Source organism: Thamnophis elegans, chromosome 2 (genome assembly GCF_009769535.1).
Source record: "Thamnophis elegans isolate rThaEle1 chromosome 2, rThaEle1.pri, whole genome shotgun sequence".
NCBI lineage: Eukaryota > Metazoa > Chordata > Lepidosauria > Squamata > Colubridae > Thamnophis > Thamnophis elegans.
In genome coordinates, this window is record NC_045542.1 from 102,274,688 (window position 1) to 102,290,717 (window position 16,030).

The window sequence follows — 16,030 nt, forward strand, 5'->3', positions numbered from 1 at the left end:
TTTTGTGTTTATTCAACACACACACACACACAAAAACATATATATATATATTTTATATATATAAAATAAATAAAGGGAGACTAGTATAGATCTATTTCAAGCTATTTAGCTCTCATCAGCTAGCCATACCTTTACTGGGATTAGAACCTGTGCTGTATTTAACCCTAAATAAATAAATAAATAAATAAATAAATAAATAAATAAATAAATACATACATGCATGCATGCATGCATGCATACATACATACATACATACATACGACTTTGCTGCTAGTTCTGCTGGCAGCCAACAGGCCACATTTGTCTATTTGACTACAATATATAAAAATATTGAACAGGTTTTATATTGACTTGTTCAATAGCAAAGTCTTACCTCATGGCTGAATATTTTAAAATCATCAGGCCTTGTGAGATGTTTTTATATGCACTGCTCCTGTTCCTGCTGACATCTCTGGAATATTGTCTTCTGTTCTGATTTCATTACCATTCATTTAAGTAACTCAGCACACTAGATGTTGATGAAGTAAAATGGGAAAGTGCAGAGGTAATGATAGGAAGTATGATGAGACTAACAAAATGCAGATGTTTAAGGAACACAAACCCCACAGTCATGGAAACTAATTCCCCAAATGCATTGCAGAAAACATTGTCTTTCAGAATGCAGATTTGGAATGGGGGAATTAATCTGATCTCAGCCAACATAGCAAAATTCACTAATAAACTTTGTACAGTACAGGAACCTGGGAGGCAATGATACACTGGAATTCAATCTATGAAAAGCTAACCATGAGCTTAATGTACTCCAAAATTCAGTTAAGTTGACATTAATAAAACCAGAGAGGTGTTAACGTTCTATGGTTAGATATACTAGGAAAAGCTCAAGATACCATAGCTGGAAATTCCTGAAGTTATAAACTGCACAGTCATAATTTCCAATGATGAATAATTGGTGAAATCTAAAAAGTCTAATCTGGCTAATTAAAAATGTTAACAATTACTGAAAATAAAACAGAAGGAATGCAGCTAACTATACATATGAAGAAGCCCGGCCCTGCAGAAGTGATGTCAGCATGAACTAGACTGACAAGTAATGATGGGAAGGTGGTGAAATATTAATTGATGTTTTTTCTTCCCCTTTTTTCCATACTGAGAAATATGTGCAAGCTTGTCAAAGAGGTATGACTGATAAACAGCTGTGGCTGCAATTCAAGGCTAAGAATTGGTGCCTAGCTTTAACAAATCTACATTTCAAAACCTCCTTAAACTATCAAAGAAGTTGTTAATGCTAACAATAAGGCTTCTATTATTCAAATAGGATCTTGAATGCTTCATTGAAATGCAATTATGCAGATAAAGAAATGACCTGAAAATGAATAAAGGCAGTTTAAAGATACATTCTAGATCAGTGTTTTTCAACCACCGTGCCGTGGCACACTAGTGTGCCGTGACATAGTGTAAGGTGTGCCGTGGGAAAAACACTTTATATATAGTCAATATAGGCACAGAGTTAATTTTTTTTAACATTTTCTAATGGTGGTGTGCCTCGTGATTTTTTTCATGAAAAAAGTGCCTTTGCACAAAAAAGGTTGAAAAACACTGTTCTAGATAAAAAAATCATATCTTTTTATAGCAGCGTAACAAATAAGTGATAAAATAGGTATCTATTCATTTTACTGAATTTTCTCCTCAATGGTTGCTACTAACAAAATACTTCACAAAACAGTGAGGGTACTTCTAATTCATGAGTGTGTACCAGGGGTGGGTTTCAAAAATTGTTCGAACCACCTCTGTGGGCGTGGCCTCCTTTGTGGGAGTGGCTTGCCACCCATGTGACCGGATGGGAGTGGCTTGCCGCCCATGTGACCGGATGGGAGTGGCTTGCCGCCCATGTGACCGGATGGGAGTGGCTTGTCGCCCATGTGACCGGATATGAAATTATGAATTAGTACTTAGGTCGGTCCAAGTAGCTATTCAGAAGTTAGTGGTTAGAAGAGCAATCGTAAAGGTAGATTACGTGGGATGTGTTTGCACAACAGTGGAAAAACAGAGATATGTAAATGAATAAATATTACAATGTGCAGGAATAAATAAATTGACAATTAAAATCAAGAAGGCTTTGAATACTTTTTCACGTGGGATTGGTTTTAGCTATTGCCAACTAACGGAAACAGGAATTAGAAAGCCAAAAGTATGAAAGAAAAGACCAATTATGTAAAGAAAGGTCCCTAAAATGTATAAGGAAATATTACTAGATCATTATTAATGCGTAGATAACTGCGGGACATTACACACACACACACACACAAACTATGATGGAAAACACAAAAAAATAAGAACAACCCCCCCCCCCCCCCCAAGACTGCGAATGAAACCAGGTTTTTTTTCCCTAAGCCTAAGGACAGGAAAGACAAAGCCACTGGAATAAAAACCATCAAGGCATTGCGGGCAATTTTAAAGGACAGGCATTCACAGAACCATCAACCACCTCAGAATTACCTAAACAATGAGGGTGAAACACACTAAATCTGATTTTCTAGGATACATACACTTAGCGACCATGTTTCACACTTAGCGACCATTTTCACACTTAGCGACCGTTGCAGCATTCTCATGGCCACGCGATCAAAATTTTGATGCTTGGCAACAGATTCGTATTTATGCTGGTTTCAGTGTCCTGGGGTCCTGTAATTGCCTTTTGTGACCTTTTGACAAAGTCAAATGGGGAAACCAGATTCACTTACTTATGTTAGTAACTTGTCAGCTGCAGTTATTCACTTAAGAACTGTGGCCAGAAAGGTGGTATAGTGACCAAAGTTACAATGGCATTGAAAACAGTGACTGATGACCATGTTTCACACTTAGCGACCATTTTCACACTTAGCGACCGTTGCAGCATTCTCATGGCCACGCGATCAAAATTTTGATGTTAGATCCCAAGGTTTCAGTAAAACTATTCAATCATAATTAGTTTCATGCATTAGGTTTATTTCAAAGCACAAGCAATAATTCATATTTCATTTCAAACTATGCCAACACACAATAACATAAATGAAACCATTACTAATATTCCACACACAATAAGTTACAATAAAACTATTATAAAAAATTCAATGCACAATACATTTCAAAGTATTGAGTGAAGAATACTTTAAAAAGGTTTATTTTAATTTATTTTGGATAGAATCTTTTTTTAAATCGTCTAAGACGATTTAAAAAAATATTATATCCAAAATAAATTAAAGTAAACCATTTTAACGTATTCTACATTCAATACTTATATGTAAAACTATTATAAAAAATTCTATGCATTAAATAAAATATTTTAAAATACATTAAAATAATAATTAAATAAAACCGGGCCACTTACCAGCAGCAGGCAGAATCAGCAGCACTCCGATGCGATGGATGGATCCTCGTCGCGATGGCAGGCAGCAGGAACAGGTAAGAAACCTGACTGGAGGGACAAGGCTAGGTAAAGTCACTTAGGTTGCCTGGCATGCTTAGCAAGCCAGGCGAGGGTAGAAGGGGGGTGGGGGGCTTGCTTCCCTAGCGAAAACTAGACGGTCGCAGCCACGGCCACGCGTAGTACGCGAGGCCGCGGCTTTTGCAGGGGAAGGCCTGGAGGACTTCCCTTTCGCAAGCGAGGCCGCGGCAGCGCCGGCGCCGCCCGCACCACACGGAGGCGGCCACGCCTAGTACGCGAGGCCGCGGCTTTTGCAGGGGAAGGCCTGGAGGACTTCCCTTTCGCAAGCGAGGCCGCGGCGGCGCCGGCGCCGCCCGCACCACACGGAGGCGGCCACGCCTAGTACGCGAGGCCGCGGCTTTTGCAGGGGAAGGCCTGGAGGACTTCCCTTTTGCAAGCGAGGCCGCGGCGGCGGCAGCGCCGCCCGCACCACACGGAGGCGGCCACGCGTAGTACGCGAGGCCGCGGCTTTTGCAAGGGAAGGCCTGGAGGACTTCCCTTTCACAAGCGAGGCCGCGGCGGCGCCGGCGCCGCCCGCACCACACGGAGGCGGCCACGCGGCCTACGCGAGGCCGCGGCTTTCGAAAGTGAGGCCGCCCCCCCCCAACGACCAGAAGACGGCCACGCGTAGTACGCGACGCCGCGGCTTTCACGAGGGAAGGCCTGGAGGACTTCCCTCGCGAAAGCTAGGTGGCTACCGGCGCCCCCCCACCCGAAAGCGGCCACGTGGCCTACTCGAGGCCGCGGCTTTCGCAAGCGAGGCCGCCGCCGCCCCCACCACCCGGAGGCAGCCACGTGGCCTACGCGACGCCGCGGCTTTCACGAGGGAAGGCCTGGAGGCCTTCCCTGGCGAAACCTAGGCCGCTACTGCCCCTATCCCCCCCAGCTTCCTACCGCCGCTACCACCGCTGCCGTCGCCACCGCCCACCCGAAGTCCCGCCGCTAGTGTCCCGAGTCTTGCCGCCAGGGCTTGGTTGCTTACCTGTGGGGAAAGCAGCAAGCTCCTGGAAGGCGAAGGGAAGGCGTGAAGCGCGAAACGAGGCGTCTCGGCAACAAACAAACCCTTTGGAAAAGACTCTTTGAGAGAAAGATTCTTTTCAAAAGAGGAATGTTAGCCGTTGGCGCCACACTTTTAAACGAAGCCAGCCCGCTCACTGATTGGCTGGACTCCAGCCAAACAGTGAACGGCAGGCTGCGCTTAGTCCAGACGGGCGGGGGAACGCGCGACAGGGCCCACGACCGGTACCGGCGTTCCCGGAAGTTCCTTACTTCCGGGTTCACCGACGAACCGGATCGTGCGATCCGGTGCGAACCGGTAGGAACCCAGCCCTGGTGTGTACATACCATGAAATCATTGTTACCTCCTCATGACTGCCTGAACTAATCCTGCAAGTTTTTTGGCAAGATTTTGGAAGTTATTCCCTCCTTGGTAGTGAAAGTGATCTGATTTGATTTATATCTGCACTGGACAAGAGTTTTGCATTTTTTCAATTAAAAAAACTTTGCTACTTTATTTTGTATATATGTCTGGTTTCTCTTTTTTTCTCTAAAGAGAGGGGAAACCTCTTTCATTTCTATTTATTCTCTGGGAATAAATAGAATATTCCCTGTGAGGAACATTATCTTAATTTTTCCTGTGGACATTTTTGTTACAGAAGATCTACTTCTTTTATCTTTGAGAGCAATTGCCTACATTTTGTTGTGAAATCTGGCTATAAAAGAAATCTGGATTATATTTAAAATGAAAATAACAGTATATTAAATATTAACATTATGCATTATATATTCTTTGCAATGCCCACAAAAAGAGATATAAAAGAAAGGAGAGAGCCAGAACAACTTAATTTCAAAGCCTTCTTGAAACTTACAAGCACAATACTTAGAGAGGTAATTACCCTTAAATCAGACTTGCAATTGGATGAATTGGAAGTCAATTTGTTGTTGACAGAATTATAATAGCTTTGTTGAAGAATTACAGATTCATTGGAGAAGGCCAAAGGGTCACAAATTTAAATTGGCAGTTTGGATCAGCAATAAACTGAACTTTTAAAAGAAAATAAAGAGATTATGGGATAGACATTATATTCCCTCAGAAGACAACTGTTAAAGAGATGTTGTAGTTCAAACCTGCACAAAAATATCTCTGAACAAGTGCTACAGAGATACAGTATTCACAACAGAGAACTATGACTTTGGGGAATGAGATGCAATTATTGGGAAAGATTCCAGTTAGAATTTTAAGGAAAAGCTTCATGTATTTTCAAGAATCAATCAAATTTGATCCTGGACAGATTAAAGATAATGATAGCAGTGGTCTATGGTAGATTAGAAGCTGTAGAGCAGTGATCCCCAACCCCCGGTCCGCGGACCGGTGCCGGGCCGTGGAGTACCTGGCACCGGGCCGCGCAGCGGCCGGGGGCCATGATCGCTGCAGCGGCCAGGGGCCATGATCGCTGCAGCGGCCGGGGGCCATAGTTTCTTTCTGTATGCAAATTAGGGCTAACTGGCACAAGGGGTGTTACTGGACCGCTGGTGGCACTCTGACGTCACCAGCGGCCCACCGCCCTGTGTCCAGCGCCGCCCTTCTCATTCCTTTTCAGCGCTTCAGCGCTGGCCAATTCCTGAAAAAAACCTAAGAGCGCCTGCGCAGCTACGTAGGGCTAGCGTAGACAGCGCTAATAGCGTAGCCTTGCACTTTATATTTATGTAATTGTATTTTATTTTGTAAGGCATGTTTAAATACAATAAAATAAAAGTTGTTTAATCAAAACAATCTGATATATAAACAATCAATGTGTCGTCGTGAACAACACCCCCCCACCCCTGCGCGCGCTCAGCGGGCCACGGTAAAATTATCAAAGGCTGACTGGTCCACGGCGATAAAAAGGTTGGGGACCACTGCTGTAGAGGACTTTCTACATGTAAAATACTAGAATGTTAACAAGAGTTTTGAAGTTTAGTTTTGTTGTTGATTTTACCTGTTAACTGATTTTTTTAAACAGTAAATAGAGGTCAAATTAGTTGGGCAAATAACTGGGGAAACAATGTGTGTGTGTTTTTATGCACTTTTTTGAGGTCTCATCTTTGTTTTTTTGGGGGGGAGGGGTGACATTGGAAATAACTGGAAATAAAATAATTAAAAACAGCTCAGAGAGAGAAACTGGCCCAAGGTCATCCAGCTGGCTTTGTGTGCCTAAGGTAGGACTAGAACTCAGTCTCCTGGTTTTTAGTGGCATACCTTAACCACTTCACTAAACTGGCTCTCTATTTATAATTCACAGTAGTCAAACTGTAACCAAGTCTTTCATTAAGAACTTTTTTTTTATTAATGGTCTGAGACAGGCGTGTCAAACTTGCAATGTCATGTAGTTGTCACATGACATATTGCAACTTCCCTTTCACTAAAATGGAGGTGGGCATGGCCAGCACATGGGGCATCCAGCCCACAGGTCGTGAGTTTGACACCCCTGGTCTAAGATTTCAACCAGAATTACAGTGTTGTAAATACCAGGTTGTCTAAGCCATCCAAAAAGTGATTCAGACTTTTAAAGTGATTTAGAAAATTAATCCATTTGGGACTTATAAATGGATTTAAAAATTTAAGTTGAAAAAGTCCTTTTGTACATGCACAGGTTACTAGTTTTGAATCTTGTCAAATTAAGTCCAATATTAATAAATTATTCTAATCAGAGATTGATCCAGCAACTCAAACTAGCTTCTGAGACTGCCTGTGAACTCAAATTTCTGAATGTAATTTTTCAGATTGTCGGCCCTAGCTTTTCACATATTTTTTGGCTTTTCTAATATATGGGAAATATATTAGAAACAACTTTTTCACTTAACATACATTTTAGCCTCAATTGCAATCATACGTTGAGGACTACCCATAGGTTTAGCGCCCTTCTTTTGCTATTTTAAAATGTCCAAGCCACACGACCAAACGGCGTTGCCAGCCTTGAAAATGCAACCATTAGTGTCAAGTTGTAGAATAATCAACACAAAAAGCAAACTACAATTCGCAGAAATCTGCTGCTAATCCTCCAATTGCAGACGCACAGCACACAAAAAGATCTTGCTATGCTTTTAATAAGCGTGATCTTTCCTGAGCAATTAAGGACAGCCTCAATGTCCGTTAAAAGTCCCTGAGGCAAAAGATCGTAGCTCAAAGGGCAAACACAGGAAGCGCTAAATCTAGGGCTAAAGAGCCCCGCAATGGCGCCTACAGGACTAACTCACAACACGATGTACTGTCGTTCTCTTCTATTGATATCAAACCGATTTATATCACAAGCCAACAATCCTTCAAAACGTGAGCTCTCAGCTCAAGAAAACCAGTACTGCGAGCTGAGACTGAATTGAAAGACTGGGGACCATTGCCAAGGAGGCATGTCTTCAGATTTTCAATTCAGTCAACAAGCTAGCAGGCTAGTATAACCCATCCTGGACTCTCCCGTCGATACCATGGAGAAGTATTAAGTCCTAAGAAGTAGACAGGTATTCAACCCTGGAAATTTTAAAGACCAGATAAGCAAAATAATTAGGAGACAGCTGCAGTTGGAAACACTAAACTTTAAGATATCGTGGTTCAGTTTTTTTACTCAAGCTTTCAGGTTCAAAATGGACAGTGTTTATTATGCAGGATTTCTGTAGTGAAATGGGATGAGGAAGTGAACAAGGATGTACATTATCTTGATCAGACTGGGCTTAATTCTACAAAAGAAGCAAGACTCTTAACATTCAGGAGTTTGCATGTTAAAGACTTCACAGACAACATGTGTTATTGCATTTTAACATCCCCTCATGTTGACGATACTGATTGCCGTGAAAATGATTTTTGTGAGCTCTTTTGCAAGTAGGAACAAACATGGTCAAATGATGAATGACGGGAGGTTTAGAAAGCCAATCAAGAGGCACTCTTTGAAAGAACTGTTTATTGATACTGAAATCTGTGTTTTACTTCTTGGTTGACAAAAAAAAATCATGGTCCTTTAAAAAAATTATCTTAACATTTTCATACATTCTCTTTCCATTCTTTTAAGTGCTACCTAACCTAGTTGTTCACCTTTAGTTGGCTATCAGGGCAAGAAATGTCAGAACTTGTTGCCCCATATAAAAAAAATATCTCAGCCAAAAGGAAAAGAGGTTAATGATCTCAACAAACAAACAAAAAAATAGAATCAGAGGAACTGTCAGTCTCCTGCAAAAAATAAAAAATAGTAGTAGTATGAAACCTACTGTGGCAAAAATTTACCCCAGTGGTGTCTTGAATACACTGGTTGCCCACTAAAGACAAAAACTGCTTTATACTTTGAATAATTGTAAATGGAAGTGAAGAAAAACAAATCAAATTAATTTCCTTTTGGAGTCCTATGGAAGGTCTCAGACAATGGTTTCCTATCCACTATTAACTGGCAATCTAGAAGCAAGCTGCAGCCTGCATCCTTTCACTTAAAAAAATCAGCAATGGCATTACTATTATTAAAAGGCTTTAACTGCTGCCTCTACAAGAGGGAACTTAACAGTTTTATTTGGCAGGGTTTAAAATTATGAAACCCATGGATATTGGAAATAAAAGTGAGTTACAAAGATCTTTTTTGCTTATTTAATCAATATTAATTTGCTTATTTAATCAATAACTAATTCTGAAAGAAAAAAGAAGCCGCCAAATAGTCATTGACAACAATCACTGCCACCAAGTAAAACTGCAATCGAGGAGAATGCTGTACATTCGAAGGGGTTGTTCTGTGATATTTTCGTTGGGTTTATGTGATAATTTAGCATTTAGAACTCAAAGAAGAACAGCTTCATCAGATTGGAGAATACAAGACTCCATCAAGATTAACCAGAATTGCCATTAAAGGAACTAAACACAAGCATTGTGTTAATAGCCACAATGGCAGCTTTAGGCTGGGGCAAATTTTATAGATTTTTTTTAAGGAGATGCTCCTTATTGAGCTATGTCCTCCTTCTTCCCCTGCCAGTTCTGAGAAGTTCTTAATTTCAAAACCTTTTTGAAGAGATGAAGCAACCTCTCAAGTCAGTTTGACAATTCAGTTTTCACCAAAAGAGTCCTAAGACCTGGCAAAAGTACAGGTGGCTCACAAATGCTGGAGGAAGTAGCAAGGAGGCATAGTGTTTTGTTCCTGCAAAACAGGGAACACTACGAGGGAGGGCAGGTGAAGGATCATTAGCAGCTCTGATATGCAGGAGCAGGCAAGAGATGCAAATGCTTCATGGTCACAACTGAGAGGGAGCATCTTCAAAGGTAATGAGGCTGGATTCTTGGCTGGAAGCTTTTCCAACACCAGCAGAGTCCCGGCTCTTTTCAGGTAGCAAGGGAGTATCGGCCTTGATATTTTCTTCATCTTCATCCTCCATACTAGGCCAGGCTGACTGATCTTCCACACGTTTCAATCGTTCATTCAGTGCCTTTAGAGCCAGTTGTCTACAGAATGAAAAAAAAAATAGTACAAAGTTTGAACAGTCTATCATGCATTCCATGGAACAGGAATTTTCTAGTGTTAGTTACTGAAGAGACTAAAACCACTTTAAAGCTCTGGGAATAAAAACAGCTCAAGATTGAAAACAATTCTTCCCCCATATCACATCCATCTAATGCAGGCTATGAGTGTTTTGTCACATGTACTATATAGATACCTCCACATTAATATCTACAGGAATATCCATTTAACATATATTATCTATTAATATCTTTAACTCTTCATTTTCCATTCACTGATGACAACTATTAGTCAGGTCTCTAGTAATGTATTTGTCTTCATTCTTAACAATATGAAAATAGATTCTTTGTCTTTCAGTATAAAGTAGCAATATTTAATATAGCCTTATTCAAGTTGACTCTCTCCCGATTGTGACATTTGACCTTTCTTAAGAACATAACCCCTGGTGGAAAGAATGTTACAATAATGCAGTTACTAGTTCAGGTTGCACTTTAGATACCATGTTGCTTCAAAGTATTTATAGTTTAAAGAAAATGCACTTACTAAATTATTAAAAAATAAACAGTTCAATACTCTAACTCAAGAACAAGAGTAACAGCCTAGTAGTATAACTCTTATTTCATTGATCTATTAAAGCAATCCAGTTTATGGGCTACATGCTTCATTATATACTCTATAAAGTTTCAATCTATTCAATCTAGTATAATTATAATGAAAGTACTGATTTGTTCTATACATAAGGGTTATACAGCTTTTGCTAGACAATCAAGCATTCCATACTGATGTTTTCCAAAGAAAAGATCAAGTGAGAGAAAGTTTGCTCTGGTGGCTCTGCCATGCAATCTTGATTTTTCTCTCTTAAGGAAAGGACCAGAGAACATGACAAGCTTACAATTATTTGGCAGCCAGAAAAGGCAATGTCCATCAGTTTGGCCCTGCATTTCTTTGGATGTCTTTTTCTGTGCAATTGTGCAAACCCTGCTCTCTTTCACAGTGGAATTCAGAAGGCAGCAGAGACAATAATAAAGTAGTCCAGGGTGTTGTTACTGACTGAATCTACATGTGCCTTGCTAAAACTCTCACAAACAATCCAAACTAGACGTTTTTAATAGAAAATACAGTGTTAAATACCTACAAATGTTAATTTGATTGGGCTGGAGATCTACTTATTTCTACCCTACAGTGTTCAAGGTTTCAGTTGCAGAACATTCTTGGCCACATTTGTGCTTAGTGCTCTTGTTATCATGTTACAAGTACATAAAATAATTCAAATGGTAAAAAACTTGTCACCATAGTAATTCCCTTAATCATAAAAGGAATGACTAAATTGCTCCCATTTGCAAGTATTAGTTTGTGATTCACAAGTGCAAAGTATTCAGAATATTTTTTTAAAAAAAATCACAATAGAGAAAACTTTAAAAAAAAAATTAAAACAAAAAAATAGCTCATTGTGCGCTGAATATATTTGCTTTTAACTGAAACTTCTTTTTTGAGTAAAATAGTTCTTTTTTCCTTTATGACAGAGGAGCAAGTACTCCAACCCTGTAATTATTTATTCTGCATTTGTATTCAGACTATTCAGAAACCACAGTAACAGTGGAAAGCATTTATACTACAGGCATAGGAGAATATGAACTGAAATATCTAAACTAAACCGATCAAATAGTTATGCAAGACAGCTCAGAAGTGCCTGCAAAGGCAATTCACCGAAAACACATCTGCAAAAGACACATTTTATAACTTTTAAAAACAGATATGATGATAGTTTAGCCTTATAAATAAAAACTGTAACACTGAGCTTCGCTTTACCAAATTACATTTCCTACCTAGGATATGTAATGTTTAATAGTGTTAATACAATAAAACTACTGTGTTTCTCCAAAAAGACAGCCCACATTGAAAAGAAGCCCTATCACGTTTTTGAGCGCATGCGATCAAATTAAGCCCCAGCCACAAAATTAGCCCTAATTAAGACTCCGCCCACTCTGGTGTGCAGGGGGTGGGTGAGGCAGGAAGGTAAAAAATAAGCTAGGGTGGGGATAGGTGTGTGTTGAGCTGCCCTACTTACCAGGCCTTGCACACCCCAATACCTGCATCACCTTCTGCAGCCTCTACTGCGCCCACTTGTCACCACTCGCATGCATTGCCCCAGCCGCTGTTTTGCCTTCAGATGCCTACTGGAAGGCATCTGAAGGCGAAACGGAGGCCGGGCTGATGCGTGCGAGTGGCAGCTAGCGCCTGCAGAAATGAGGCAGCAGCAGATTCTTGCTGGGTGGGGTGGTTGGTGCCACCACCGCAAGGTGAATCAATAATTAGAACCATCCAAAAAGAAGGCCTAACTGTTTTTTGGGGGGGTCAAAAGAAAATAAGACCCAGCCTTCTTTTTGGAGAAGTATTAACTACTCCTCAAACTGTTTTGCTCCACTAAATTCATATTAACTTCACAACACAATAATTTAAAGTAATGTTTTCTTTAATACAATTAACCTGCTGAGGTGAAAAATAGTATAATGTACAACAGTTACTTAAACTTTTGAACAACATCAGTGGACCGTGCGTTCCCCCCCCCCCCCCGCTTTAGATGTACAGATAGTCCTTGACTTACGACCAAATTGAGCACAAAATTTCCGTTGGTAAGATAGTTAAGACAGTTTTGCTCAATTTTACAACCTTTCTTGTCACAGTTGTTAAGTGAATCATGCAGTTGTTAAGTCAGTAACACAGTTGTTAAGTGAATCTGGCTTCCCTATTGACTCTGTCAGATCGCAAAAAGGAATCATATGACCTAGGACACTGCAACTGTCATAAATACATGCCCGTTGCCAAGTACCTTGATCACATGACCAAGGGGATGCTGCAACGAACATGTGAAACACAGTCATAATTCATTTTTTTCAGTGCCATTGTAACTTTGAATGGTTGCTAAATGAATGTAAGTTGAAGATTACCTCTGTACCAGAAGTTTTAACATATGTATTGTGATTTTCCAAGTCTACAATTCCCTCTACCGAATATAAATTGAAAAATAATGTCCTTTTGGCTTTTTTAAGGCATTTTTTTGGTGAATGTCATACTTAGACAAAAAAGTTTGATATTTAAACTGTTCCAAGTTTAAACTCTACACAATGCATATATAGCTAGGGTATATTCATTTACTTGTATGAAGTTCCCAGTTAATTCAATGGATCGTTTTTTAAAGTGTTTAGACATAATTTTTATGGGCAACCATTTTATTTCATACACACAATTATATGGAATTTTCTTAGTAGTATTATAGAAGTAGCTTACAAATGCTTTCTTCTGAAATAGTTTTTTTATTTTCAAATCTAGTCCTTTGCAAGTTTAAATTTGTACTGTTAATAAACTGCAGACTCCATTGGCAAATTTTAACTAGTGCTGTAAATACTAATAACAAACTCACTGCATAGTATTAGATTCTGCAGACTATGAGATTACCTTTATATAAAAATATAACCCCATAAATATATGGGTCAAATAAATATGCAAAGTCTGAAAAAGAATTATTTAAATCTATGTTTAAAAATAAATTTTCTTACAACTCACTTTTCCTAGCGTTGGCAATAATGACAATAGAAAGTCTAAAGAAGTAAGCTGGAGGCCTCATTAAAAGAATTCAGCTGGATTCACAGTTCTCTTGAATCTCAACTATAACTTCTTGTTCTGGTTTAAATATTCTCTCTCTCTCCTTTGCTGCAAAGAAAATGAATTGTTTTAAAATGCACAGGAACAGGAGAGATGTAAGTTTTCACTCTTACTTTTTGCTCTGCCCGTGCATCAACCTGGATACCAAAGATTGATATCTTTGATAGAATATTCTGAGGACAGAGCTCTCAGTAGTAGTCAAACAAACAAGAAAGCTCAATAAATCAAAGGTATATTTTTTTCTCAAATACATAAGGCATTTAAATAAAAAACTTCAATTTAAAAAGGGACTATTTTCAATGGTTTTATCTTGGAAAATTAGCCATAATTCACTTAGTTCCTCCCTTTTCCTTTCCGACACAGATCACATAAAAGTTTAACCTAGATATAGTTTAAAAAAAAATTACCTCCTTCGTTCAGCATCCTGAGGATCTGTTCCAGGCAAGCTGATAGTAATAGAAGAAGGGGCTCCAACATCATAACGTTTCACTGTTTTCCGGCAGACTCTCACTTTCACTAAGATGGTGTGCACAAGATTGGCTAGCAAACCAACCACAGGCTGTAGGATCTCAGGGAAGAATGTGGCAAATGCAAAATGGTCTGACATATCGCCACGCCCTCGGCTATGCCTCTGGTAAAAACGCAGGTATATCCAACTGGAAAGGACCCCAAAACCATAAGAAGCCAAAATGTTGCTTTCAATAAGAGTGGTCAGTCTCAAAACCGAAAGAATGAGAAGCAAGAGCATGGGAACCACTTTCATTCGCACCTGAGGTATCTTTAAGACAGTACTGTCACCCATGGTTTGCTTGAGGGCCACTAAGACCCCGCCAAGGAAACCCAGCATTCCATAAATGCGAACAGAAAACAAGTAAGGCAGACTGAACGTCGCCATGTAAGTAAGAAGATAAGCAAAGGCCCCCAAAAGCCCAACTGAAATATTCACCACGGCAAAGAAGATCAAAAGTTCCAGGGCACCCCAGAGTGGCTCCAGCAACCTTCCTGCCACCACTATAGTGGCCAGGCTTACACCCACATCCCAAATATGCTTTTCCACCAGGCTGTGGGTTGCCAGCGTCCATATCCAAAAGTTGGGTGGGAAGAGATATCCGGGGGTAACCCCAAGTCCAAAGACCGTGTCTACAGCAAAGGAGAGAAGATAGAGCAAAATGACAATGGCACATATCGATTTTACGACTACACTGGTGCTGGCTAACACAGCCAGGAAATGCTGTCGTGCTACCGGCAGATATCTGTTCATGTTTCCCTTCGAAACCGCCGCCCAACCAGTCCAGAGAATTTGATCCTAGAGTCTGGCTTAGGGGTGAAGATCCGGTGGCCCGGAAGCCTTCCTCTTTTCTCAGCGCAAACGGCCTCTCCGCTCCGTCATCTTTTTCCACCTCGCCCCCAAACGGAGTCGGGAGTCCGGTTCGAAATGGACGGCATTCGCTCCCCGGCACCCACAGCTTTGGAGCCACGGAGCCCCTTTCTCCGCAGCACCTTCACGACCTCGTCCCACCGAAAGAGACCAGCACAGCCGAAGCGGTTCCTCGGGGACAGAGGCTGGCCTTTTAGCGCCTATCAGACGGTGAAGGCTCGACTGGGCCGTTTTGCAGGAGGAGGAGGCGCTCGCAGCCCCATTCAGCCTGACGGCAGGGGCGGAAGGTTGCCAAGGAAGGCCTCGCTTCGGCCTCCCTTCGCCGGAAGCAGAAATCTCCCCCACCTGCCAAGTCGCGCTCTCTCTCGAGGCCGACGCCCGGCGGCCCCGCCCCACGGCGGCACGCTCGCTGCGTCCCTTCTGCCGCCGCCTCTTCTTCCTCCAGGCCGGCCTTGCTCTAGCTCTGTCCGCCCGCACTCCAACGCAAACAAACAGTAGGGCTTGCGCACGCGTGATTGGTCGGCGAGCTGTTCTGGTGCATGACGGGAAATGGAAGCTCACCTATTGCGCAAGGATGATTCCGGCATGCGCTGGGACCCAAATTCTCGCGCGGAAGAAGGGGGTCGATGGGGTGGAAGGAGGGGAAGGATTCCCCGCGAGGAAGCAGCCAGTGGTGCTGCCTTGTAACAGTTTCCAGTGAACTCCTATTTAAGTCCAAGTGGAATTGATCTCCATGAGCGTTTTTTAGAGAAGAGTGGTTTATGAAGGAATGAGGCAGCGCTGCTCTGCACCGGCAGATTTGGGCAAATTCAAGCTTTTTTCCCCTTTCCTTTTTTTTTAAGTGTTTCCAAACTTTGTTTGGGCTTCAACTCCCATTGTATTGTACAACCAATATGGCCATTGATGATAATTCTTTTTTAAAATGTATATTTTATTGAAGACAGTGCCATGCCAGGATAACAATTACAAATAAAGCAAAGCCAAAGAAAAATTAACAGCAAATCTTAACATACAAGCTAATAACTATAACAGTAATATATTAACAGTAACTATAGTAATACTATA

The 16,030-nt window shown here is 41.1% G+C and overlaps 1 protein-coding gene across 1 annotated transcript; it reads right to left on the reverse strand.

Annotated features, from left to right (window-relative positions):
• Positions 1-8,502: 8,502 nt before the first annotated feature.
• Positions 8,503-15,456, reverse strand: TMEM115 (transmembrane protein 115). Its single transcript, XM_032211245.1, has 2 exons — positions 13,995-15,456; positions 8,503-9,908 (listed from the first exon to the last, which is right to left on the reverse strand). Exons 1-2 carry the CDS (start codon positions 14,846-14,848, stop codon positions 9,701-9,703), a joined length of 1,062 nt encoding a protein of 353 aa, XP_032067136.1. The 5' UTR covers positions 14,849-15,456; the 3' UTR covers positions 8,503-9,700.
• Between the last annotated feature and the right edge of the window lie 574 nt (positions 15,457-16,030).

Excerpts from the sequence above, each read along its gene's own strand:
- TMEM115 (XM_032211245.1), bottom strand. The coding sequence starts at position 14,848 with ATGAACAGATATCTGCCGGTAGCACGACAGCATTTCCTGGCTGTGTTA. Across the intron at positions 9,909-13,994 it reads CAGGATGCTGAACGAAGGAG|ACAACTGGCTCTAAAGGCAC; the intron begins GTAATTTTTTTT and ends TTCATTCTGTAG.